Genomic DNA, 27,721 nt, shown 5'->3' on the forward strand with positions numbered 1-27,721 from the left:
GCTGGGCCTCCGTGACGGGGGCAGGTCCTTGAGTCGCGGTGAAGCCACTCACCAGGCCCGTGCTGATGGCGAGGGGACACCTGAGCTGAACGCTCTGGGAAGGGTAACAGGAGTAACCACTTCTGCCGTTTCCGGGACCCTGCTGGGTTCCCTTCTATGTGACATCAGGAAGGCGGTGAGCTTAAGGTCTTGGGGGGCAGCTCTGCACTCACGTGGGCCCGCCCGACGGGAAACTCATTCTCACTGTAAAGGTTCTACAACGCAGGGCTCCCCCGAGACTCTCAAAGGAGGCGGGACGGGCCATCGCTGCCTCTGCGGCAGCCTCCCTACCGGGCCGGCTCGGGCGGGGACCACAGGCACGAGCGAGGCAGGCTGGGTGTTACTGGCTCGAGTGAGGATGTCCCGTAACGTAGGAAGCTGCCCCCCAAACTGCAGGCGCTGGCGCAGGGACTCTGTCATTTTGCTCAATATCAAGTCATAAAAATTGTTTAAAAAGTCCTCAGAGCAGGACTGTGGGTAACAATACTTGGGCAGCCCCCTGAAGTGGCTTAAGAGTGAGCCCCAGGGCTTCCCTGGTGGCGCAGTGGTTGGGAGTCCGCCTGCTGATGCAGGGGACACGGGTTCGTGCCCCGGTCCGGGAAGATCCCACATGCCGCGGAGCGGCTGGGCCCGTGAGCCATGGCCGCTGAGCCTGCGCGTCCGGAGCCTGTGCTCCGCAACGGGAGAGGCCACAACAGTGAGAGGCCCGCGTACCGCAAAAAAAAAAACAAAAACAACAAAAAAAAAGAGTGAGCCCCAGACTCTCCTTCAAAACTGAAAAGAAGCCAGGTTCCCACCTGGAGGAGCTGAGTAAATACACCGCGTGACAACAGCGACTCGAAATTCCCCACCGCGTGGCCACAAGCCGGAGCAGTCAGCATCTGCACGCCAACGCCAGGGCTCCTTCCTCGCATGCCCCCGCCACTCTGGCTGAACTTTCTGGACCCTAAAGCCTCTAGAAGGCCATTAACATCCACACTGAGCCTCTCAAGTGCCCTCACTGAAACGTGCGTGCAGGCCCCCAGGCCGGCCGCGGGCTGCGTTCCAGCTCATTCCCTCAGAACCCATGCTCCAGCCCTCTCCCGAGGTTCCTCCCACCACCAGGAAGCCTGTGGGACCGTCCCCTCAGTCCTGCTGACAGGGACACCGACAGCTGCCGCACGCACCCCCCTGGAGCCCCGGCCGGGGGAGCAGGGGTCGTCAGGCTGGGCAGGACCGCTGGCTGCTGTGTCCAAAACGGAAAGCAACACCTAGAACAAGTAACCTGCGATTTTTCTGAAATACATCTGTTCTGTCAAACTTATCGGTGCACATCCCCAAGACCAAGCCGCCAGCACTCGGCGCCTGAGCCCACCTGGCCAGAGCTCAGAACTGTCACCAAAGACCACCGTTAAGGTAAATGGGACTGGCCCCAATCGCTGGAACACTGCTCCCCTCATGTGCCTGGGGTCTGCTTCGTGATGGCAGAGGGGACACAAGTGAAGGAAGGAGTTCTTCCCAGGACCAGAAACCAAGGAAGACTAAAGGGCTCTGCCTGTCCCACTTTGGGACATCATGGCCCAGCAATCCAATCGCAGAGAATGAGACCGCAATGACGCAGGCCTTCTGTCTTTGTTATCCTCCCCCAAACCAGCCCAGTGCTCTCAACCCTGAAGTGACCTTGCCTCATCTTCTCACTCCAAGCGTCCACAGCCCCCTTTCCCTGCAGAGGCTACCTCACCGCAAGCCCAGGCAATCCTGCTCCCAAGACTCTGCTCTGAATCTTCATCGAAGGGCAAGTGCCTTCAGACGCCCCAACTAGTCTGTGCACATCACGAAGTCAAGGATCCTAGAGGTCTTGCCTCCCCAGTACCCGGCACAGACCCTGACCCTACAGCAGGAGTGCACTGCGCTCAGATGGATGGAAGGGGGGATGGAGTGATAGGGGGAGCTGGAAGGATGGAGGGACGAATGACAGAGAGAAGGACGGAGGGAGGAAGGGATGCATGGACTGAAGGACGGACAAAGGGACTGATGAAGGGATGGACAGACGGATAAACAGTTGGATCAGTAGATGGGTCAATGGAAGGAAGGAAGGAAGGAAGGGAGGGAGGGAGGGGGGAGGGAAGATATACAGAGGGATGGATGGATGACGGATGAACAGAAGAATGGAGGAATGGACAGGTGGACAGAGGGATGGATGAAGGATGCACAGAAGAATGGAGGGCGAAAGGGAGGGATAAAGAGGTGAAGAAAAATGGCAATGAAGGAAATGTGACTTTAAAAATGAAAACATGCAATACAATGCAAGTTCTCCTGAAACTTCTTTGTCACCCATCCCTGTCTTTCTGCCCTAGCTGGATGATCCTCACCATCTCTCACAGGGACCCTGTCACCTCTCCAGAGCCCCCTCCTCCACCCATTCACCACATCAGCACTGGTTACAACAGGCTAAGGGAGCATCGGTTATGGAACAATTAGTGGTCTAATTCTATCCATGTAGAACGGTATATATGGCTGTTTATATATCTATGGATGTAAATAGAAAACCTCAGAGAATAAACCAAAAAATATTAAAAAAAAAAAAAAGAGGTGAAGAATTCATCTATATAGGCCAGTGGGGAAGAAACTTCTAGAAAAGTAGGAAGCAAACGGATTGAGTTAAGGGAAAACTCCGTCCTCCTATCGGGTCTCTCCTGCAAGTCAGAATTCCCAAATCAGGCCCCTTGGGATTTATAGGCAAACACATTCCAGGCAGGCTTAGGGGGCCAGAGGGCAACCCAGTTCCTTCATATCTCAGTTAGGCTTTATTTCCTTCAACTGCTTTCCTAACTAACTGGGATGCTGGAAGGTAACAAAAGAAGGAGCTGAACTCAACAGTAACCAAACACCAACCAAGGAGAAGTCACCTCAAAACTTGCTATTGATCTGATTCTCATCAGGGCCACTTTGAGAAAGGGTGGGTGATTTGGGGGTGCCACAGAGAGGAGCTTTCCTGCACTGTCCACTGAGGAAGCCACTAGTTACATGTGGCTATTTAAAGTTAAATTAATTAAAATTAAATTAAAAGTTCATCCTTCAGTTGCACTAGCCACATTTCAAGTACTCAAGAAATGTATGTGGCTAGTGGCTGCCATACTGGACAGGGCAGACATGGACCATGTCCATGATCACGGAATGTTCTATTGGACAGCACTGCTCCAGAGTCACAGGGAAGTGGGAGAATGCTGATTTCCCAGGGGAAGGAGGCTGGGTGAAATGGGGTAGAGAGAGGCAGCGGACAACAGCTCACTGAAGTATTTTCTCCGAGCAGCATGTATTTTAAGGTTCAAAATCTTAAAACACATTGACACTTTGGTTCACTAATCCCACTATACAGGGGTTCTCAACCAAGGGCCACTGTGCCTCCTGGGGACACCTAGCAGCATCTGGAGACATTTCTGGTTGTCACAAGGGTGGAGGGGAGGTGCTACTGAGTCTGGTAAGTGGAGGCCAGGGATGCTGCTAAACATCCTACAGTGCACAGGACAGCCCACCACGAAGAATCACCCAAGCCCAAATGTCAATAGCAACACCTATGAAAAATGATCTAAAATAGGTGAAGAGGGCTTCCCTGGTGGCGCAGTGGTTGAGAGTCCACCTGCTGATGCAGGGGACACGGGTTCATGTCCCGGTCCAGGAGGATCCCACATGCCGTGGAGCGGCTGGGCCCGTGAGCCATGGCCGCTGAGCCTGCGCATCCAGAGCCTGTGCTGCGCAACGGGAGAGGCCACAACAGTGAGAGGCCCGCGTACCGCAAAAAAATAAAATAAAATAAAATAAAAAATAAAATAAAATAAAATAGGTGAAGAGCTTAATGTATAAAGAGGGGCATCACAGTACTAGGTACAATAACAGGAAAAAGGAAACAAACCAATAAATTACTGCCCACCAACAATCATGTAATAGTTAGTCCCTGAGGACCTACCACAGGCCAGGCTCTGCTCAGGCTCTGTGGGCAAGGGAGCAAGCAGCAAAACAGAACTCCCCTCCTGGTGAGGTCTACCTGGGATAATGTTTAAAGTGTGTTTAATAAGACACTGGAATAACTTGGAAGTGCTTTGGTTACTGGTCAGGGAGAAAGGGTGGCTGTAAAATTACTTGATATACCACCACATTTTCTTTACTTACGAAAAGAAAAAAGACTAGATACAGACAACACTCAAACACAACAGTAACTGTAGGTAGAGAGCTGGAGGGGACTGTGGTATGTCTATACAAATAAAATAAGCCATTTTGTATGAGAGAGCGTTTACCCAGAACCCAAAGTGGCCTCCTCTTCTCTCCTCTCCCCATGATCCCACCGGACAAGTGCGGCCATCACTGAATTCTTCCCGGATTCCTGCTTCTCTCTGTCTAGAAGAAGGGCAAACCAGACAGCGAGAGCTGGAAGCACATGACTCCAAGGCCGTCCCAGGGCCAACTCAGCCTGCAGCTGTGTTCTATCCGGTTTGCAGTGCTGACCCTCGGATATTCTACCAAAACCCCAGTGCATTTCCAACATTTAACCTCAGCAGATTTCATTTCAAATACCTGAATTTCTAACTCCCTTAGAAATCGGAAGAGCTGGCACATGGGGATAAGAGTCCCCAAAGACAAAAACGGCTAAAGCTGATGAGGGCCATCCCCTTAGGAAGGGCCACTCACTAGCATGCCACAGTCCCCACCACTCCCTGTGACCTCTGACATCTGGCAGTTTGGTTGGGGGCCCAGCCCCGGTGGATGTTTGAGGCTGTAGTCACCACGCCAAGGTGAGCTGCAGAGGTGGGCAAACCCTTCCTGGACCATGGCCCAGCCAACAGACGGGACGCACAGGGAGCTCCTGCCACGCAGAGCTAGGCACGAGGCTTGGTATAAATGATGCTCGTGGTCGCAGGCAGGTAATCTTGGCTAAGGATACGAGAGCTTGGGGACCCCACCCTAGGAGAAGCTCTATGAAATTTGTAAAGGGCTATTCATTTGTTTCAATACTCACTACAGGAAAGCTATTTGAGATGCCAAGGGCCAGGAGTTAACCTCCAGGAATTCAGCTCAGCCAGGGAGCAAATAAATAACAAACTGCCACTACCTGACAAACTCCCTCAATGGTAGGGGCACACAGAGGGCGATGGAAGCTCAGAGGAGGAAGCGATGCAACATAAGCATACGTGATTTTTAGGTTCAGCAGAACCTCAAACCCTGAGGCCCCGTCACTGCTCCAAAGCAATAATACAACGGCATCTACAGCTAGCTATCCGACCTTTCATTCCCCTTTACAAACCTCAGTGTTTCTGGTTTCTCACGTCAAGGCTTATCTGCCCGAGTTTTATGATGAGATTGAAATCATCAACAAATATTCATTCATTACCGTGAACAAGATGGGTCCGTACGACAGTGGATTTCCACACTGGCTGCAAGGAGAATCACCAGGGACGTCTGGATTCACCCCGGAAGTTGGACCTCATTGATTTGTGGGGGAGCACGAGCAGCAGTAGTTTTTAAATGCTCTTTAGATAATTATAACTTGAAGTCTGGCTTGAGCCAACTTGTATAAGTGAAGCTCTCACAGGTGAATAGACTTCCGGCTCCTGGGGGGCGGGGGCATCTCCACAGAGAGGGAAGATGGGAGGTGAGCGGAGTCAGGAACTCTATACGGGAAGCACATGATCAGTTACTTTAAGCAGCATCTGCTTTTCAAACTGAGAATTCCACCTAGAATATTTCAAATATCTTTAGAACTCTAATCAAATAATTTATTTATTCAGCCCAGGGCTGGGTGATGGCATTGCCACTTCGCAAGTGCAAGAAAAGCTCTGGGAAGCACGGGGGATGAGGGCAGGCCCCAGACAGTGTACAGTCTGGCAAAGAGGAGAGAACGGAAAACTGCCAGCCAAATACATGCACTAAAAACACTTCACGATGACATGCTTCTGCATGTGGTAAAGAGTAAAATGCCACGCTCATCCCACGGTCAGTTTCTCCTTTTTCAGAGGGAGACGGTGGTTCTAAAATAGTCATCAATTTTTAAAACTGGTACACAGAGCACATGCTAAGCATGAGACATGCAGCTGACCAGGAGATTATTCGAAACAGACTTTCCTTTGCCTTCTTTCTAAGGGTGAATGTGATGTGGCACTTAAGTAAAATGATCCTATAAAAACTGCCCAGCAAAATATACCACGTGCCCTAACTTGGAATTTAATAAAACACGCGCATTTCTATGGAACTGAATCCCTTTGAGGTGACCTTTCTTCTTCTGCTTTTCTGCCCATCAAAACCCATTCTTGGGCTTCCCTGGTGGCGCAGTGGTTGAGAGTCCGCCTGCCGATGCAGGGGACGCGGGTTCGTGCCCCGGTCTGGGAAGGTCCCACATGCCGCGGAGCGGCTGGGCCCGTGAGCCATGGCTGCTGAGCCTGCGCGTCCGGAGCCTGTGCTCTGCAGGGGGAGAGGCCACAACAGTGAGAGGCCCGCCTACCGCAAAAAAAAAAAAAAAAAAAAAAAAACCCATTCTTAGGAGTCCCTATGCTACTCCCGAAGTGTGTATGGAAGTAAGTCACTTTTGACCAGCTGGAGACATGGACGGGGGAGGCCGGGGGCGGAATGCAGCAGAAGGTGAAGGAAGGAAGAACATGGCAGGGCCTCGGCCCCTAGGAAGCCAGGGGCGAGAAGGGACCCACCAGGGTGATACAGGATGCTGTGGGAAACAATGCCAGGTCAGCGGAAGAAGAGACTCCTATGACACAGAGAGCCCTACGGAGCACGCCCTGCCCTGCCCCCATGCCCAGCCTCCTATCAGATGAGAACTTCGACTAGAAAGCTCCACCAACCATCCCACGACCATCCCACCTTCTCAGTTTTGAGCCAAGCCCTCAGCCTCCTTTGGAATCAGGGTCATGAGGTAGGGGGACAACAGACTGACGATATCTTTCTTCAGAGGGGAAAACCGCAACATTCCACATTACCGTGATTAAAGCGGAAACACCGCATGCAAGCACCAATCGTGCTCTCTCCATCAGAAGAAACCAAAAAGAAACAGTAAGCGCACAGCTCAGCATCTTACACACGAATGCTGAGGTGCCCTTACCATGGGCACAGGAGAAACAAGCAGATGACATGTCACCTCCTGAGAGGCCTGACAACATGGCAAGTCTTGCTGGTACTCCAGGGAGGCCAGGCCATCCTTTAATGTGAGTGAGCGTGACGCTCTGCACAGAACATTCTGGAGAAAGGGGAGCAGGGAGCTGATGCCGGCTGATCCTTTATGGAGCTGCTGGATTCTCTGTTTTGATGACACCTAACCATTCAGTCAGGTCGTCAGTCACCTTAGCTAAACTACTGCTTCACCAGGTAGTTGTTTGTTTGCGGGGGAAAGGGGGCTTATCAGAACCCCATGGTTAGGGGGCAAGGGGCTGCATTTGTTTGTTTTCAGAAAGCTTCCCAGGTGTTTTGCAGGAAGCCCCAAGAATCACTGGTCCAGATCAGTGATTCCTGACTTGGTTGCTAATTGAACTCACCAGGAGAACTTCTCAAAAATGGACACCAGTTGCAAATCATATACCTGACAAGGGTCCAGTATTCGTTATATATAAATAACTCCTAAAATTCAACAACAAAAAGGCAAACAACCCAATGAAAAAATGAGCAAAGGAATTGAACAGATATCTCTCCAAGATATACAGACAGCCAAAAAGCACATGGCAAGAGGCTTAACATCATCAGCCATTAGGGAAATGCACACCAAAACCACAATGAGATACCACTTCACACCCACGAGGATGGTCGTTTTTTCAAAAAAGCAAACAGCCAAAAAACAACAACAACAGAAAATAACAAGTGTTGGTAAGGATGTGAAAAAACTAACCCTCATGCATTGCTAGTGAGAATGTAAAATGGTACAGCTGCTGTGGAAAAAAATAGTTTGATGGTTCCTCAAAAAGTGAAACATCAAATTACCATATAACCCAACAATTCCACTCCTAGGTATATACCCAAGAATACTGAAAACAGATACTCAAACAGACACTTGTACATGCATGTCATAGCAGCCCTACTCACAAGAGCCAAAAGGTGGAAACAACCCAAATGCCCATCAACAAAGGAAGGGATAAACACAATGTGCTCTCTCCGTACAATGAAATGGGATTCAGCCCTGAAAAGGAATGAAGTCCTGATACGAGCTACCACGTGGGTGAGCCTTAAAACATTACGCTATACACAAAAGACCATACATTCTATGATTCTATTTACAAGAAATGTCCAGAATCAGCAAACCAGAGAGACAGAAAGCAGGTCAGTGGTTGCCTGGGGCTGGAAAGAGGGAGGAATGGGGAGTGACTGCTTAATGGGTATAAGGTTTTCTTTTCGGTGATGGAAATATCTTGGAACTAGACAGAGGCAGTGGTTGCACAACACTGTGAATGTACTAAATGCCACTGAATTAACCATTTTAAATGGTTAGTGGTTAATTTCATGCTATGTGAATTTTACCTCAGTCTTTAAAAATGGGAAGAAAATGGATATCAGGGGGCTTCCTGGGCCCTGCTGATCAGAATCTCCTAGGGTGGGGAGATATACATATATATACCACCTTAAATTAATATAAAACCGAGAGCATTTCTGTGGCTAAGACCTCAGGGTTTTACCTGATGCTATATTCATCATGGGTAAAGAGTATGACATGCTGCTCTCCCTCTCTCTGAAAAAAACTATGCCTTTTAGAAATTTCTTTTGTTTTTTTTTTTTGGCTGCGTTGGGCTTTCTCTAGTTGCAGCGAGCGGGGGCTACTCTCCGTTGCGGTGCGCGGGCTTCTCATTGCGGTGGCTTCTCTTGTTGTGGAGCACGGGTTCTAGGCAAGCGGGCTTCAGTAGTTGTGGCGCACGGACTTAGTTGCTCTGTGGCATGTGGGGTCTTCCCGAACCGGGGCTCAAACCTGTGTCCCCTGCATTGGCAGGTGGATTCTTAACCACTGCGCCACCAGGGAAGTTCCAAAACTATGCCCTTTAAAACAGCATAAATAGATGTGTAACATTCAGAAAAACGAAAATAATGACAAAATCATGGCAACGAGGCACTCAAGAGCAGCGGAACCAGGACGGTGTGTGGATTCAAAATCACGCCCCCAAAATGATGGACGGACCCAGAGTGTAGTCCGCAGAGACGAACACAAAACAAACTGGAGAGGTGACCTCAACATCACCGGACTGTGGTGTGCTCATTACGGACACCCAAATAAGGGCAAATGTTAATGGACCCTAATGAGAGCTGACAAGGACCAGAGGGAAAGGTGAAACTGAGGCTGCCCCCCAGGCCAGCTCAACAAAAGAAAGAACGCTGTAACTCTGAGCTGGCTGGCGCTCCGTGGTCAGAGATGTCATCAGGCAGAAGGGACCCGGCCGCCTGACTGCTGACGGCCCACGTTCTGGCTGCAATGCTTGCGGGAGCGTGTGCGGTGCAAGACCCCCCTCGGAACAGGCATGGTGCCTGTGGCTTCAAGCCCCTGATGTTCCAATGCTGTTCACTGTGACGGTTCCTGGAGGTGTTTCAGAAATCTGGCTTCAGGGACCTCCCTGGTGGTCCAGTGGCTAAGACTCCACACTCCCGATGCAGGGGGTCCGGGTTCGATCCCTGGTCAGGGAACTAGATCCCACATGCCGCAACTAAGGAGTCTGCAGGCCACAACTAAAAGATCCCGCAGCTAAGATCCAATGCAGCCAAAATAAATAAATAAATATTTTTTAAAAAAGAAAGAAATCTGGCTTCAGTGATCCTGACTGGAGACGGTGACGTTTTGTGTCATTGCACAAGTCCACCGGAATGGAGGTAGTTACCATGGAGGGACCACCGTACGTAGTATTCACTTGCTCCCTTATAAACCAACTGCGCTACAATTAACACTCGCCAGCGTCTTCCTTTCCCTGCTTCTGGAAAGTTCTGACTTTGATCCATCTTTCCAGTAAGTCTGAGACCTGATTATCAAAAGAACAATGGCCTAAAGGTCACACTTCTGTTTCACCTTTACTTTCAAGGGAGGAAAAAAGAACTTAATACGGGAACAATTAACTTTACGTAGGGCTACCTTTTTGGTGAGGAAAAAAACCCAGCTTTGCAAACAGTACGAGCCAACTGTTTCACAAAACCAATTCCAGTAACTCGTATGCCTGCGGTACCGTTATGTCATTGGTTTGCTTCTCGGAAAATTTCCTAATTTTTGTTTATTTTAGTAATTTGGAATAGGTCAAGGCACCTCCTTTAACTCCAGGTGGAGAGGTAAAGCAACCAAACACCAGTGAGACATAAAAAAGATCACGGGAAAGAGAGGAAAGACGCAAAGGCGTGCTTGTGTTTTCTGGTCCACAATCAATGAGGAGCTCCTGTGCAATCCAAGTTGACTCTGAACTACCCACAAGTCTGGGGAGCAGGCCACACACCAACCTCACAGCTCAGGATGGCGGAAAAGCCAGGAAGAACTTAGCTCCTCCTCCTACCCCACAACCTGCTTGGGATTAATCCACAGAGCTTTACTGAAAATGGGAAAAGTAGCACTCCACCCCCACCCCCCAACTCCGACCAATGAAAAGAGCGGCTACTAAGCACCCCAAACAGATGGAAAGAAAGTCTATGTTTCTCTACTTTACATAACAAAATAAAAGTTAGCCTGGCTGAAGGAAATGCAGACTTTGGATTCCAAATGTTTACTGAGTTGGCACTGGATTTAGAACTGAGATGCTGACAATGACTCAGGAAAAACAAGGATTTTATCAGTTCCATGTTTATATAAAACTTTAGAGTGATCCATATTTTTAAAGGAGCCAGGTGATAAATGGCGTAAGAAAAAGAATTCTATTAAGAAATTTCAAGGTAAAATAAGTACGTGAGTTCTTATTTCGAAATGGAAAGGATGTCTAAAGCCCCAGGATAGAGCTGGGAGCGGCTCAAACGGGAATTATTGGTTCTGGCCACCGAGGTGGCACTTAAAATGCAAATGGAGCTCTGTCCTTCTCCCTTAAGTACGTGGAAATGCAAGAAGCTATTCTTGGTAATCCTTGACATTTTCGTCAAATGCCATCTGCATGGTGACATCCTGGAGGTTTGTGATATCGGAGGGGAGACGGCTTTGGCTTCCGGTGTCTCGCTGAGGTGAATGAGATGGCAATCGCGGGTTGACCTGGGCCGGACCAATCACAGGATGATTTATGTGAGATGCCTCCTGAAGCAGTCTGTCTGTCCACGGCCAGGAGAGCACTGCCAGGTCGGCTACGTGCCTTTCCTGAGGAAAAGTCACAACGTGAAAGAGCTCTGCAGGGCTGACCCCTGTGGGCTCCAGCCTCATCATTTTAGACCCCAAACCACCCAACCATTAGGGAGTAACTGCTCACTTTTTCTTTAGTCAGAATAATAATTAAAAACTCATTTCTGAAACAAGAATTTACAACATTGTATGGGCATTCCAAAAGTATATGTAAATCTTCTCTAAAGACCTACTCTTTAAACACCCCGCTCAACTGCTAAAATAACAAAAACGAAACACATCTGCTGCACAGCAGTTCCCGTTCCATGACATTCCTCGCAGCCCCGTCAGCAAAGCTGAGCACAGGCCAGGGAAAAGGCCCGGCTTCCTTGTGCCGATGCTGGCAGAACCCGGCACTCCCCCAGACCGCAAGGACCCAGAGGCAGGGTGAAGCAGACAGGCCACTCCACCACTACATGTCAGTACCAAGCCCTCCCCACAAGCTGTGAAAACCAAAAGTCTCCAGATGTCGCCCCTAGCTGAGAATCACTGTTGGAGCGGAATCCGAGAACCTGGGGTGGGAATCTCTCTTACAGCTTTGGGCACCGGCTGCTAGGAAAATCTTTAGGTTAACTGTTGAAGTGACTTAACGTCTTTCACCACCTTCCTAACCCCGTTTCAGCAACTTTCCCATATCCCACCACTGGCATGCGAGCCCCGCAAGAGCGAGGACCTTCCAGGGGCATCAGTACAGACATGCGTTCTGAGAGCTCCCTTTCAAGACCAAACAGCACAACGATTTGGGTAAATTTAACTTCAACCCAAAAGTAAGTTCACCTGTGCCTTTAAATGTACATCCAAAAGCTGTTAATACACATACGAAAACTGTCTTGTAGGTATTGCACAAGGTAGCCAAGAAGATATAGCTGAAGATCTTGACCCTGAATCAACTTCTCTTATTCTTAATATCTGTCCAGTATTAAGTGTCTATTAATTATGGAACAAGGTCTAATCACGTGATGTGAATTTGTAAAACCTCTAACATCACCGAGTACTACAAATACCAAATTCTGCAACATGATGACATCCATACCTGGAAATCAATAATTCTGTACATGTTTGGGGTTTTTTCAGATTTGCATCCTAGCTAATACAAACTACAATGAAAGCTGAAGATGCAAACGCTTTGGTGGTGTTAACACAGTACACAAACAAGTATGACATCGATCACAGGTCAGCAAACTAAGTCCCAAGGGCCAAATCCAGCCTGCCTCCAGTCTGTGTAAGTAAGTTTTTATTGAACACAGGCAGGCACATCCACATTTAGGTATTGCCTATGGCTGCTTCTGAGCTACAACAGCAGAGTTGAGCAGTTGCAACAGACACCCTGTGGCCTGCCAAACCTAAAATATTTACTATCTAGCCCTTTACCCAAAAAGCCTGATGGTTCTGCTCTAATCTGTTCATAACATTTCATTTCCAGCAACTTCATGTACCCAGCCACAAAGCCAAGGGAATGCAAAGAAGAGCTCTAAGCAGAGAGGAAAAATAGTCACCATGCACTCTGAGTGCTTCTTTACACTGGTGAGTCTCCAGTGCTACACAAGGAGGAGGAAACTAAGGAAGCAATTCAGAAGCAGAAGTGACGTAAAGGGGGGAGGAAAATTTGACAGGCAGAAGAGAAAAGACCTTGAAGAATCACTAAGCTGAGTGACTATTCTGTACGACCACAAGAACAATGAAAATATGAGTGTCTACTACACACTGGACATTGACCTTAGTGTCCCCATTTTCTGAAAAGAGGAAACCAAGGCTCAGAGAGCCCAAATGCTGCCTTAGGGCACAGGTGAAACAGCAGAGCCTCGAGTCAGACTCAAGACCATCTATGCCTAAAATCAAGGCTAACCACATCCGGGTGGTCCCTGTGGTTACTGGTACATTCCAAGAACATACCAATGCCCATGTTCACTCATACAAACCTTTAACTATCAAGAAAATGTTACATTTTTAAAAAATTAATTAATTAATTTAATTATTTTTGCCTGTGTTGGGTCTTCATTGCTGCGCACAGGCTTTCTCTAGTTGCGGCAAGCAAGGGCTACTCTTCGTTGCGGGGCACGGGCTTCTCATTGCGGTGGCTTCTCTTGTTGTGGAGCATGGGCTCTAGGCACGCGGGCTTCAGTAGTGGCACGCAGGCTCAGTAGTTGTGGCACATGGGCTTAGTTGCTCCGCGGCATGTGGGATCTTCCCGGACCAGGGCTCGAACCTGTGTCCCCTATATTGACAGGCAGATTCTTAACCACTGTGCCACCAGGGAAGTCCTGAAAATGTTACATTTTAGTATATCCAAAAAGAAATAAAAAGCATACAGTACAATTTTAAGACGTTCTTTCAAAAACGTGTGAAAGATAAAAATGCTGATACTGAAAGTCCCAGGCATCAATTGGTCCTTTATCCACAAACTTCATTTTACCCCAAAGCCTGCCACATAATCAGATATCACATCAACTTTTCTAAACAAACAGCAGTGCTAGTAAGTCGTTCTATAAGATAAATTCCTCTGAACGATAGAGGCAGTTTCCTTCACGAGACCAACTATATTTCTAACCTAGTAATGATTACCCGTTGTAACATGGTGGTACTCTCCCCTTACAGTTGGCCAAACTCCTGGGCAATGTTAACGTGTGGCTTCTTGGTAAGTGTCCCTGGTGATTGTATGAACGTTTTAAGAAGACCAGAAGCCTTTTGCACGGTTAGAGGCTGCCAAGTCTAATTTACGTAGCCTGGTCTGTCCAATTATCAAGACAAGGCAACCACCTGAATTTAAAAACAGAGTCACTTTAAAAGACTTTTAGAAACAACTTTATTGTGGTATAATCTACAAACCATAAAATCTTCCCATTTTATGGGTAATTTCAATGATTTTTAGTAAATTTACTTAGTTGTGCAACACATAATCCAGTTTTAGAACATTTCCATCATCCCAATCACACCCTTGGTACCCATTAGCAGTCACTCCCCTTTCCTACCCCCAGCCCCAGGCAACCACTAATCCACTTTCTACCTCTATGGATTTGGCTTTTCTGGACATCATGTATCAGTCGAATCATACAATATGTTGTCTTTTGCTTCTTTCACTTAGCACAGTGTCTTTGAGGTTCATCCATCACCTCCCTTTTCATGTGAAACCTATCCAGTACTTGGGGCTCATATCTAGTGACTGCACACCACAGTTTAATGCTGGGTTGGGTATGACGCTGGGAAGAGTTAGAGAAAGCATGTGGAAGGTTCTCCACAAATCACTGTACAATGGCTGCTGTATGATGTACCTGGGCTAGTGAGAGCAAACACATGAGCATGCATCCCTTATGTCAACGACACACATACTGTGCATGGCAGGCACCTCTGGGGGTGTCTGCCTTTCTCAAACGAAGCCTCTGTTATTCCAGGAAGCAGAGATGGGCTTCGAGAGGTCTGCAATCCTCCTGAAAGCATATGCAAGCTTCTGTGTGCTTGCGCGTGTTTCCAAACTCAGAACCTCTACCTTGTGTCCAATTTCCTGGGGCCTATGATCCCAGTGCTTTAGAGTCCCTGCACTCGACCCAGCCTCAGAGCACATCTACCAAGTCTGTCAAATGCATGAAGGACACACGAATACTCACAAAAGGGAGATGAAGGAAAAACAAATATTAGAATTCAACCATATAAACATCAACAATTTAACAGTTCCAAAGACCACTGTAGTAGTAAAAAAGACATTACTAGAAAAACTGGTGAAATCCAAATAACGTCTGGAGTTTGGTTAATACTAACGTATCAAGGTAGGCTTCTTAGTTCTGACAAATGTACTAGGCTAATATAGAATAGTAACAGTGAGGAAAACTACCCTATCTTTGCAATTTTTCTGTAATTCTAAAACATTCCAAAATAGAAGTGTATTCCAGCAAATCAACAACCACTGGACTGCATTTATCCCATGCCTAGATCTCTTCAGGCAAATATGGAAAGGAAAAAAAAAACACTACAGAGAAAATAATTGCACATTAGCAGCATAATAATGACAGTGCTTATATAATCAAACAGATCAGGGATAATCCAAATGGTCGAAAACAGAGGGATATTTAATAAACGGCAGCACAGCTGCTCAGTGGCAGCTTATGCCTCCAAGAAGAACGCCAGCGGCGAGGACACAGGGCAACAGGGGATAGAGACACAGAAGTGAGGATGCCTCTGCCGGCTGCAAGGAAGAGAAACCCCAATTCAACTGGCTTTAAAAGATAAGGAGACTTGGCTATTTTACATTTCACATATGAAAAGCTGCTGCAGGCAGGCAGCTCCAGAACCTTATGTCTACCCACCCACCTTAACAAAGATGCAGCCTTTCCACGCCACCACCTTCGGTTTCTCAGCAGCTCCCCGCTGGTTTTTATGGCAGCGACGTGGCTGCCCAGCTCCAGGTTTAGGTGGAGGCACGACACTAACTGGCAGGAGGTACTTCTCTGTAGGTCTGTGGGGACAAGGAGCCTCCTGCTCCACCACGCCTGCCTCGAACCTCCCCTCGCAGCTCGCTGGACGGCTCTGGGTCATATGCCCCTGCCTCCGCCAACCGCAGGCCTAGCTGCTCTATGACTGGCTTAGAGCCACCTGAGGACTGGATTATTCTTTTTGTGGTAGGGGCCATCCTGTGCTTTGCAGAATATCTGGCGGCGTTCCTGGACTCTACCCACTAGATGCAAGGAGCACCCCATACCCACCTCCAGTTGTGACAATCAAAAATGTCTGCAGACATTGCCAAGTGCCCCCTGGGGGGGGGCAATCACCCCTAGTTGAGAACCACTGGCTTAGAGCCATCAAGACGTCACCAGGAGCTGCTGAGAGGGTCACATTCCCTGAGTCAAGACAAGGGTGGCCACTCCAACAAAACAGGGGCTCTGACAGTTGGCAAGAAGGCACTGCTCTTGAGAACTCTAGAACATACGAGAAAGTGAAATACAGAAACACAAGGTTATCATTATGAAAAAATAAAACCTGTTTCTACAGGCATAAATACATGAAACAAACATTTACTGAGAACCTACTATGTGCTAGGTACTGTACAGAAAAAGCAGAATAAGATGTAAATAAGTGAGTTAAAGGAAGGGAGGTAGTTAAAATTTTTAAAAAAACTATGAATAACTAGATCTCTGCTTGATTCCTTCATTTTCCAATTTCCTTTTTAACATTTTAAAATAATTATAGATTCACAGAAAGTTGCAAAGAAACATACAGGGAGGTTCCATGCACCCTTCACCCAGTTTCCCCCAAGGTCCCATCCTGCATAAGTACAGTTACCAAACCAGGTAACCAACACTGGGACAATCCACACAGCTTATTCAGAGTTCACATGCGTGTGTGTGTGTGTGTGTGTGTGTGTGTGTGTGTACAATCCACACAGCTTATTCAGAGTTCACATGCGTGTGTGTGTGTGTGTGTGTGTGTGTGTGTGTGTGTAGCTTCTAGATACAGAAACGGTCCACCACTACAAGCCTCCCTCATGCCACTCTTTTACAGCCATACCCACCCCTGTCCCCCATCCGTAATCCTTGGCAACCACTGATCCGTCCTCTATCTCTATAGTTTTCTTATTTCAGGAATGCTACATAAACGGAGTCCTACCAGTTTCATTCTGTGCATTGTGTTGGCTGGAATGGTACAGTGGAATGGGGTCTGACCACCTCTCGGTTTCCTCTGAAGGGGAGAAGGTTAATGAAGGGTTTTCCCTGTGACACCAGTCCCAGGGGGGCTTTCTGTGTCTCCAGGTCTGTAGGGAGAGGTGGAGAGCAGCTCTGAGCAGGTACATACGTGCACATGCACAACTCCTGTAACTGGCCTTTAAAAACCACGCAAGTTCATAAAGCACAGATGGGGGGAGGGGAGCCTCGTTTACCTAGGAGCACAAAAGAATGCGAGTCCCGTACCCGAATTCTTCCAGGAACTAAAACGTTTTGTACCTTTGAACCTTAGCTTCTTAACTGTGTATTTTTTCCCAGTATTATTCAGATATAACTGACATATAACACTGCGTAAATTTAAGGTGCACAAACATGCTAATTTTGATACACTTATATATTGCAATAATCTGACTACCACAGTAGGGTTAGCTGACACCTCCGTGACATCATATAATTACCATTTCTTTTTTGTGGTGAGAACATTTAAGATCTACTCTCTCAGCAATTTTCAAGTACACAATACAGTGCTATTAGCTATAATCGTAATGTTGTACATTAGATCCCCAAAATTAACTGTGTATTTTTAATGAAAATCGTTCTAAAAGTGCTTATTTTCCTGTCTTCTTATTATAAAGTACAGTTGACCCTTGAACAACACAGGGGTTAGGGGTGCCCACCCACCAGAAAGTCGAAAATCTGCATATAACTTATAGTCAGCCCTCTGTACCCACAGTTCTTCTGTATCTACAGTTCTGTGCTGTGGTATTTACTACTGAAAAAAATCCAGTGGACCCATGCAGTTCAAACCCAAGTTGTTCAAGGGTCGACTGTAGTCTTTTTTTTTTTTTTTTAAGATTTATTCATTATTTATTTATTTTATTTATTTTTGGCTGCGTCGGGTCTTCGTTCTGGCACGCGGGATCTTTGTTGAGGTGTGAGGGATCTTTCATTGCAGTGCGCAGGCTTCTCTCTAGTTGTGGCGCGTGGGTTTTCTCTCTCTAGCTGTGGCGCGCAGGCTTCTCTCTAGTTGTGGCGCGTGGGTTTTCTCTCTCTAGCTGTGGCGCGCAGGCTCCAGGGCACACGGGCTCTAGTTGAGGCGCGAAGGCTCAGTAGTTGTGGCGTGCAGGCTTAGTTGCCCCATGGCATGTGGGATCGTAGTTCCCCGACCAGGGATCGAACCCACATCCCCTGCATTATAAGGCGGATTCTTTACCACTGGACCACCAGGGAAATCCCTCAACTGTAGTCTTAATTGGCATGTTGTTTAAATAATCTAATCTAACTTTCCCTGCTTGTCTTATGACAGTTAGATGCAGCAGCCTTTCAGGGGGAGGAGAGAAGTCTCTACTGAGGGTTCCTTGACTAAAGGGTCCCCTGCTGGGTTTTATCTTTCTGAGCCCCTTCTCTCTAGTTGGTTAAACTTCCCGCTGGGGTCTTCTTATCCTGGGTCCCCCACCCCAGCCCCCATCTACCCCACCCCAGTGACTAATAGTTACCTTAAATAGACCCCGTATTCTCCTAAGATCAGAGGTCAGCAAACGTTTTCTGTAAAGAGCCAGACAGTAAATATTTCCAGTTTTGTGGGCCACATGGCCTCTGTCCAGAGACTCAACTTTGTCCTTATAGCGCACAAGCAGCCAAAGACAATAACTAATTGCACGATTGTGGCCGTGCTCCAATAAAACTTTATCTATGGACACTGAGACTTGAAATCCACGTAACTTTCATGAAATACTACTCTTCTTTTGATTCTTTTTCAACCATTTAAAAATGAAAATCCCATTCTTATCTTGCAGGCTGTATAAAACCAGGTGGCCAGCGGGATTCAGCTTGTAGGCTGCTGTTTGCCAACCCCTGTCCTAAGATCTCCCAGGGGCAGCCATCACATCTGGGAAACAGTTTACACTCAACAAGCATCAGTTCCTCAACAGACAACAAGTATTGTTTTCTCGTACACGTAGGAAGATCCAGCCACAAGGAAATGTGGGGACTTGCGCAGTGGCATGCCGCAGGTGCAGGTGCAGGAGCGGACCTGGACTGTCTGTAACTTCTGACTTCAGGGCTGACCATCTCCCCGCCCCAGCCACCCCTGCTCCCCCGGCGGCAGGCTGGTAACCGCTGCGCTGCTGGCCTATTATTTCATGTAGGTTCTTTTTGTTTCCCCAGCTGCACTTTCATCCCCTTGAGGAAAAGGCCTAGGCGATATTAATTATGTGTCACCCTCCATCGCACCTGGCACAGACTCAGCATCTAGATTGATAAAAATCCTACCATATATTCGTTTTTGGCTACCTGTTCCTAATTTTAGAAAGAAATGTGAAATAGTTTATACTTCTCTCTTAAAGTACAAACTAAAAGCTAAATTACGTTGATCTCTTTTCTTTGATCCTCAACTGATTTTTCTTAAAGGGTGACAGCTGCTCCCGTGGGCCAAGTTCGCACGGCTGTCCTCAGTTAGGATCACATGATGGTGTGTCCTCTGCATTAAACCAAGAAGCAAAAGCACAAAACCAGAAGCCTACAACATGTATGAACCTCAATGACACTAGGCCAGGTGAATGAAGCCTGACACAAAAGGCCATCTGTATACAGTTACGGAGATATGAAGTATGGAATATAGAATTCCACCTATATGAAATGCCTGGGACAGGCAAATCCACAGAGACAGAAAGTAGATTGGTGGTTTGGCAATCGCCAGGGCTGGGGGTGGCGAGAGGAGCGGGGAGAGACTGCTTAATGACCGCAGGGTTTCCTTCTGGGGTGATGGAAATGTTTTGGAACTGGACAGGGCGGTGGTTGCACAACACTGGTAATGTACCAAATGCCACTGAGTTGTTTACTTTAAAACGAGTTAGTTTGTTATGTGACTTTTTACCCCAATAAAAACAAGGTTTTTTTTTTAGAGAATGGTGGTAGATCTTTACATTCTGACGGCGGAAAGAGCGCCTGGACATATTGTTAAGTGAAAATGGCAAGTCACAGAAAAACAAATTGACAGCAGGATCCCATTCACGTAAACTTCCAAACCAAGTATCCGGGCTTCCGCACATATACTTAGGCAGAGGTGTAGAGAAGGGAGGGGCAGGCCACACAGCAAGCTATTATAATGCTGGGTACCTGGGGCAGGGGCAGGCAGGGGTTTTCTCGCGCTCTGCATACTTCCACATTGTGTCATTGTAGTAAAGCAAGAACGAAGACTTCAGTGGGTTCCCGTATAATAGAAAAACACCCCGGGTCCCTGTGGGTCGGAACATTTTAAAGGGCTTCCACCGTCAGGACCACGCACATCTGTGCATCAGAGCACAGCGCCAACAGAGACTGCAAAGTGGGGTCTGCAGGAGAGAAGCACAGCCGCTTGCAAAGAAAAACTCAATCAGGCAGCTTTTTGGTCACCAGGATGTCGAACAATCAATTTCTGTTAAGTTTCTCGCTCCTCTGGCTGCATCCATCAGTTGATTCATCACACGAAGTGCATTAAGCTTCATAAGTGAGTACAACAGGCCTCCGAAGGGCCTACTGTGAGGACAGCACCACCCCCTCTTTACAATCTTTAATTTTCTCTTAGAGAAAGGGCAGTGTGTGCGAGGGGCATTTCCGGACGGAAGGAGAAAGGAGGGCAGGGTGCGAACGTGGGTGGCTGCAGCCGGACCATCCCCGAACTGCTCTCGGAATGCCAGGCCCCTCCTGGAGACTGGAGCCCAGCGAGCTGGCTGGGTGTGACCCTGGCCTTGGCCCTGACCTGCCAGGCAAGGTCTGCCAGTCGTGCTAGCAATGAGCCACAGGACGAGGGCACCTTCTCCTCCTTCGAAATTAGACAGATGACCGTCTTTGTGCAATTTGCAGAGAAAAATTAATAAATGCGCCGAGTCTCGCGATGTTAAGATTGCCATGTCCACTTCTGTTAAACATCAGCACCTCCTATACCTCACTTTTCCACTGGCCCTGGCACAAAACTGTGACTCTTGGCTACACACTGTAATCTCCAGGGGAGCTTAAAACTCGGGGCTACCTGGCCCATGGGGGGGGGGGGCGCCAGCATTCCTGAACTTCCCGGCCAGTTCCACTGTGCACAACCCCAGTGGGGAAGCCCACTCCTACTTCTGAAGGGGCCAAAACAAGCATCAGACAAACGAGGACAGACAACAGCTGATCACAGCAAGCCTGAAACCTCGTACTTTTCACCGAGTACACGAGGTCGTGTTTACATCTTGACACTGTAAACCTATGAATGGTCATTTTTCTCTGAGTAAAACAGTTGGGAGTTGACATCGTGGCATGAAAGACATAGCTATTTCCTAAATTCTGCAAGGACACCTGAACAGGGAGGGCGCTTCAGGGCGGCTTCCAAAACGCGGTGCAGCCCCACCAGGGAACGGTATTTGGCAACGAAAGGGAATGGAGCTCCAAGCTCAATCCACAAGGTGCAGGCCTGCCAGGAGTGTGTGAGGAGGCAACAAGAGAACGGATATAAAACGCCCGGCGCGGTCCCCCTGAGCGCCTGACAAATACCAGCTAGTGGGGCTGTTATCAACGGACACCAAGCTGACCACATGCTTCCACTGTCTCTGGGAAAACAACACATGGGGCGTATCGGTTTCCTACTGCTGCTGTAACAAACTGCCACAAACCAGGTGGCTTAAAACAACACACATTTATTACCTCACAGTTCTGGAGGTCAGAAGTCAAAAATCAGTTTCATTCTGCCAAAATCAAGGTGTCAGCAGGGCCGCGTTCCACCTGCAAGCTCTGGAAAAATACACCTCCTTGGCTCTTTCAGCTTCCAGAAGCTGCCTGCATTCCTCAGCTCATGGCCACATGACTCCAACGTCTGCTTCTGCCGTCCCATCTTCTTCTCTGACTCTGACCCTCCTGCTGCCCTCTTGTAAGGATTCTTCCGATGACACTGTGCCCACCCAGATAATCCAGGATGATCACCTCATTTCAAGATTCTTAACTTAATCCCACCTACAAATGCCATCTGTGTTGGAAGGTAACTTATTAATAGGTTTAGGAGACTAGGACATGGACATCTTTGGAGGGCCATTATTCTATCGGGGCAGGGGGGAGGTGTCTGTTAAATATCAAACAACAGTGAATTTAAGATAAAAGTAACCAGTGGGTATAACACAGTACAAGGGGCACACGGTTACCCAGCCAAGGGAAGGTCAGGTTAGGTGGTGGACTTGGGCTCAACTCCGGGGTCAGACAGATGCCTCCTCGTTGGCTCTGGGAAGCGAGGTTACTAAGTCAACCCCCTTGGCCTCGGCTCCATCACCTGTCCACCTACAACTCATGCAGCCCTCGTGGGCTTTCAGTGAGAGAATCCACCAAGTGCCTGGCACACGATAAGCACTCCACGTATGTCCTAAGACCCAAGGGATCCCAGCGGGGAGAACAGGAGGCAGGAGCGGCACGGTGAGGCCTCAGGGAAGAGGACACGGGCACGAGTGAGCCCCACGGAGGCAGGAACCTGTCCGCTAGTGCTCACCACTGGAGTCCTGAACCCGGAAGGGTGCCTGAGATGGAGAGGCTGTCCCACAGTTACTGAATGAATGAATGGGTGATCGAATGAACAAATGAACAGAGGCAGTACGCTTCAAACTGAGTAGGGACTGGGCAGTGGGGTGGCGTACGTGACAGCGCAGTGCATCAGGGTCAGAAGACTCAGCTCAAGTCCCTGTCCTTCCCACAGCCGGTGGGACGCACGCCTTGGCTACAGCCCTCATATACAAGATGAGGAGTTGGAAGGAAGCGGCCCTGGCTCCTCCAAGAACAAAGCTGGAGGATTCAAGCCACGCGTGGTCTTGCCCGAGCCTGACGTGCCTTACACGAAGACTCGGGGTCAGTCAAAACTGAACGGTTCGCTCTTATTCCAAACGCACCCAGCACTTCCTCTTCCACAGCACTTTCCTCACATTCCCCCTTCTCATCCCCAGCACTGAGAAAGCACGAGAAACGCTCAACCTAGGAGATGATGGACAAGGATAAAGAACCCCCAGGCTCTAGTGAGCGCTCCTCCTTTTCTCCGAAGCCATCACCACCTGATAATGGTGCCTGGTGACCATCACCGTCTCCATTTTATGTGTCTCCCATCTCCCAGACAAACTTGGTCTCCATCCACCATCCCAGCACACAGGAGGCCAAGAATCTATAACTATTACTTCATATTACTGGATTTGAATGGGGATAACTGAACTCAGGAAAATTTAGCTCTGCTTTTTTCCCATCAGATTAATTTTACTGAATTTACTGGGAAGGCAGCCAATTAGCAAAAGGACCCAGGCTAGAAGCAGCTCACCGGGCTCACCCGGTGACCTTTAACATGTCACTTGACCCAAAGGTTTATGCACTAGAACCTACCAGAGGTGAAACACACTTTCCACTTCCAAAATCAGAGCGAAAGGGAAGAAAAGGAAACTTAGAGATTCCCAAACATCCGGGAGCTATTTTTGGAAATGAATGACTTTTCCATTCACTCCTCTTAAAAAAAAAAAAAAAAAGAAAGAAAACAGAAAAGAAAAGAAAGAAAGAAAGACATTAGACGGGGAACAAACCAAGAAGTGGTTGTTGATCATCTAAATGGAAGAAGATTCTTACAGAAGCCCACTCCTTATAGCCTGAAAAGCAAGACACTCCCCCATGTATACAGAGACTACCTATAATCTTAAAGAATGAAAAATGGAAAAATCATTATTTGCTTATCAGAAAGTTTATATAATCCCAAAATAGACTCTGCGGGGTAAATATAGTAAACCTCCTATTAATTAACACTGAATTAAGGTTCCAAGAAGGTAGCAATGATGCCATCTGGCCCTGTTATGTGGGGCTCCAACCTGGCAAATTCCGGAACCATGGATTGTTTTCTTCTTAAAGCAACAGCCTGTTCAAAAGACTTTTAATATATCACAGAATTTCTCCATGTGGCGCAGGTCAAACCCCATCTCGTGAACAAATGGATCCCTAAAAGCTTTTGTCATGATATAATCTGGGCCTTCCACCATCATCCTGATCATTTAATACTCTGCTTTGATCTCAAATGTGACATGGTCCACCACTCAAACTGCTCGAGCTTGGCATTCCCAGAACACTAAGTTTCAACAGATCAGTCCACCTACAGGTTAATATCAATACAACCCTGCAAGAAGCAGACATATACATGTCAAAGGCACTGAATTTTTCCAAAAGAGGCAAAAAAGTTCTTCCCATATTATCCACCCAAATGGTAAATACCTTTTTATAAAGTGGCCATTGAACTCTGAGTTGATGTATGTGGAACACATGTGTCACTAATGTAAACCACACACAACTCACCCACAGAAACTACGAGTCACAAAAATGGTGAATTAACTTTATTTTTAATCTTATTTATTTATTTGGCCGCGCCATGCAGCACGTGGGATTCTTAGCTCCCCGACCAGGGATCAAACCTGTGCCCCCTACACTGGGAGCGAGAGGAGTCTTAATCACTGGACCACCAGGGAAGTCCCAACTTTTTTATTTTTTATTTTTTTAAGGAGATGTTGGGGGTAGGAGTTTATTGATTTATTTTATTTATTTTTGCTGTGTTGGGTCTTCGTTTCTGTGTGAGGGCTTTCTCTAGTTGTGGCAAGTGGGGGCCACTCTTCATCGCGCCACGCGGGCCTCTCACTGTCGGGGCCTCTCCCGCTGCGGAGCACAGGCTCCAGACGCACAGACTCAGCAGTTGTGGCTCACGGGCCCAGTCGCTCTGCGGCATGTGGGATCTTCCCAGACCAGGGCTCGAACCCGTGTCCCCTGCATTGGCAGGCGGACTCCCAACCACTGCGCCACCAGGGAAGCCCCCAACTTTATATTTTTTAACAAAGTTTTTGGGTATGATTCCCAGAAAACTAACTATGAAAATTATATGCACAGTACCGATCTGCAGAGAGTGAATTTAAACCTAAGGTGGGTTCATACTCCAACTAAAGAAATTCTGTTTTGAAAATATTGAGATTTTTTTTTACACATCTGCAGCCACATCTGTAAAGATGTCGCCTCACGTTTGCAACCTCTTCGTTGTAACTTGAAAAAGAAAGTACGGCTACAATAATTCACCAACACACCCTGAGCTGGCAAGGCCCACTGTTGTTAAATACAACATTGAATGGAATTACTATAAAGCTGTAGCAGAGTCTGTTTACAAACCTTGGCCCTCGGTGACCTTGCTTACGCCAGCATATTTTATGCTATTAGGTTTAATAAATTATATAGGAAATGATGTTTTCAGTCGGCAACAATTTTTGCCTAACCGACTACGTTCATCTATTCCCCTATAATTTCATTTTCTTTAAGAACCTATTTCTTTGCCTCTCCTGACAGTTCTCCATTTGGAAGCTGTTTGGGGAAAGTCCCCCCCGCCCCCCCCCTTTTTTTTTTTTTTTTTTTTTTGCGGTACGCGGGCCTCTCACTGTTGTGGCCTCTCCCGTTGCGGAGCACAGGCTCCGGACGCGCAGGCTCAGCGGCCACGGCTCACGGGCCCAGCCGCTCCGCGGCATGTGGGATCCTCCCGGACCGGGGCATGAACCCGTGTCCCCTGCGTCGGCAGGCGGACTCTCAACCACTGCGCCACCAGGGAAGCCCGAAAGTCCTCATTTTTTGAATACCGTCTTCCAGTCGTGGGAATCAAATGCAACTCAAAAAGGGTTTTAACTGTCAGATGCACATGGAGAAAATGCTGTGCTCTGACACACGGTTTTTTCCATATCATAAAAATCATAAAAATCAATTACAACTTTAAAGGATAACCGGTCACCTATAAAAATCGGCAGGGTTCTGTTGTGAAAGAAGAAGAATGACTATTAGAGCATTTACACCCTTCCGTAGACTCCACTTAAATGTCTGTGGCTCGCTGAGCATTCCATACATATTTCGGGCAAGGTATTATGGGAGCTGAAGTGCAAGCTGTCCCCTGCTGAATTTTCGCTCACTATAAAAACAGTGTCTCATAAAAGTGTACCCGTTTTCACTTTACAAAAAAATGTAAAATGTCCACTTTTGTTCACTCCACCGACAATTTTAGCATTAGAAACGGGGCTTTTTAAAAACCTGTACCATAAGTGATGGATAAAATGTCATTCAGTAACAGATTTCTGGAAAGAGGAACATAGGAAATGTGTATGAAATACATGGAAAGGAAGATTCTACAAGCTGTCTTCTGTGGGGTCTGCTCACCTATGGCCTGGGTTGTACCATTAAAATGGAAACTCTTACATTTATACTTTTCATCATGAATCCACGCTCCAATGTAACCACAACTGTTTTATATTACCCTCATAAAATGAGTCTTTGCCTTTTCTAAGCAAAGCAGTATTTTTTAATTGGTTCATTTTCCAGTTGTTTGGATTTTTAACAGACATACAGCATAAAAGGGCACCGCATTCCAAGCAGTTCTACCAACTCCAGAACCATCCAAGGCTTGATCAGACAGCTGTGGCTCTAGCCTTTGGTTAAAATTATAATATGATCTCACCTGATTTTCAAAATAACTACGCATATTTTTAAGCCAATACACTGTGCTATAATCTAAGTTTCTGAGTCCAGAAGCTTGCCATGTTCAAAGAGAATGTTAAGGAACCATGATCCTTTCGCCTTTCTTTGTTTTTCCCTATCTGAACCCAGAGAAATCTTCAAACAATAATTTAGCAGCTTCCCTCCCCAAAGGTTTATTTTCAAACGCCAGTGCCATGCAGCGCTGCCTTTCCAGGGCAGGTAGGAGGAAGCAGGAGCCTGTCACCACGCTGGGCCTTTTCAAGTCTCAAAATCACTGGGAAGCTTGCAGTATTTCCTTTCTGGCACTCAGGCCCAGTGTGGAAAGAAGTTGCTCCATATAGGACAAGATATCAGATAATCACTGTAATCCCTTGGTTTCAACAGAATTCCAACTCCACAAAAAAATGCCTCTCCCCAAAAGCAGCTGAACCACTGAAACCAACAGACAATCGAGCAAAAAGTTAACGAAGAAGTCAGTACATGAACTTAATTAATCATAATCTGGTGGTGCTTTTAGAAGCATCCGTTTTTCACTCCGTAGGATTTATTTACGTGAATAATAAGACAATTTAATGCTCTACTCGGATCTTGCACAAAAAGGAAACCTAAAATTCAACTCTTGTTTTCCCTTTATTCCAAAAGCATATGGGTCTAATCATAGCCCATTCTGACCGCAGTACACAGGCTTTTTCAATCAGAATGTTAACTCAATTTTTAAGGCGCTAAAGAGTAACCGTCACAAGTTTGATGGTTACTCCAAAGAATCGGGAATCCCTGAAGTGTCCCATCTGGCACAGTCTTCGCATGGAAACTAAGTTCAGCCCGCCAGACAAGGAACCCACACCACGAGGCTGGGGCGCACGTTTGTGCTGCAAGATGACAGCTCATCTGGCCACCGCGAGGTCGGGGGCGCCTGTAGGGCCACAGCCGAGGGGCGGTGGGCCGCGGAGGCCCGACAGGGATGGGCGAGACCGCGGAGGAAAAAGGAAGAGAGGGCCATCCGTCAGCCCCTGGAGAGGAAATTCCAGGCGCCCAGCTCCCAGGCGTCGGTCAGCGGGTGACGTGAGGGAACCAAGTCAGAGTGTCCGCCCCGCGGTGGAGGCCGGGGATTCCGCACTCCTGGGGCTCGAGGCCGGGAGAGGGGGAGCCTCGATCCTCGGCCAGGGGCCCGGGGATGGGGGAGCCCGGATCCTCGCCGGGCGCGGAGGACTCACGATCTTCGCCCACACCCGGAGGC

General features: G+C 47.6%; 1 protein-coding gene across 2 annotated transcripts in view; it reads right to left on the reverse strand.

Moving 5' to 3' along the window:
• The window catches only part of WWC3 (WWC family member 3), a 113,444-nt gene that overhangs the window by 85,343 nt on the left and 380 nt on the right, over window positions 1-27,721 (reverse strand). The window contains exon 1 of one of the 2 annotated variants that reach the window (XM_081221360.1): window positions 16,018-16,230. The exons of the other annotated variant lie outside the window; for it this stretch is intronic. Within the exon in view, the coding sequence (XP_081077486.1) occupies window positions 16,018-16,052 (35 nt within the window). The 5' untranslated portion in view covers window positions 16,053-16,230. Of the gene's footprint in view, window positions 1-16,017; window positions 16,231-27,721 lie in introns of those variants that run through there. 2 annotated transcript variants of the gene reach the window in all.

The sequence above is a fragment of the Mesoplodon bidens genome (genome assembly GCF_964165515.1).
Source record: "Mesoplodon bidens genome assembly, chromosome: X".
Classification (NCBI taxonomy): domain Eukaryota; kingdom Metazoa; phylum Chordata; class Mammalia; order Artiodactyla; family Ziphiidae; genus Mesoplodon; species Mesoplodon bidens.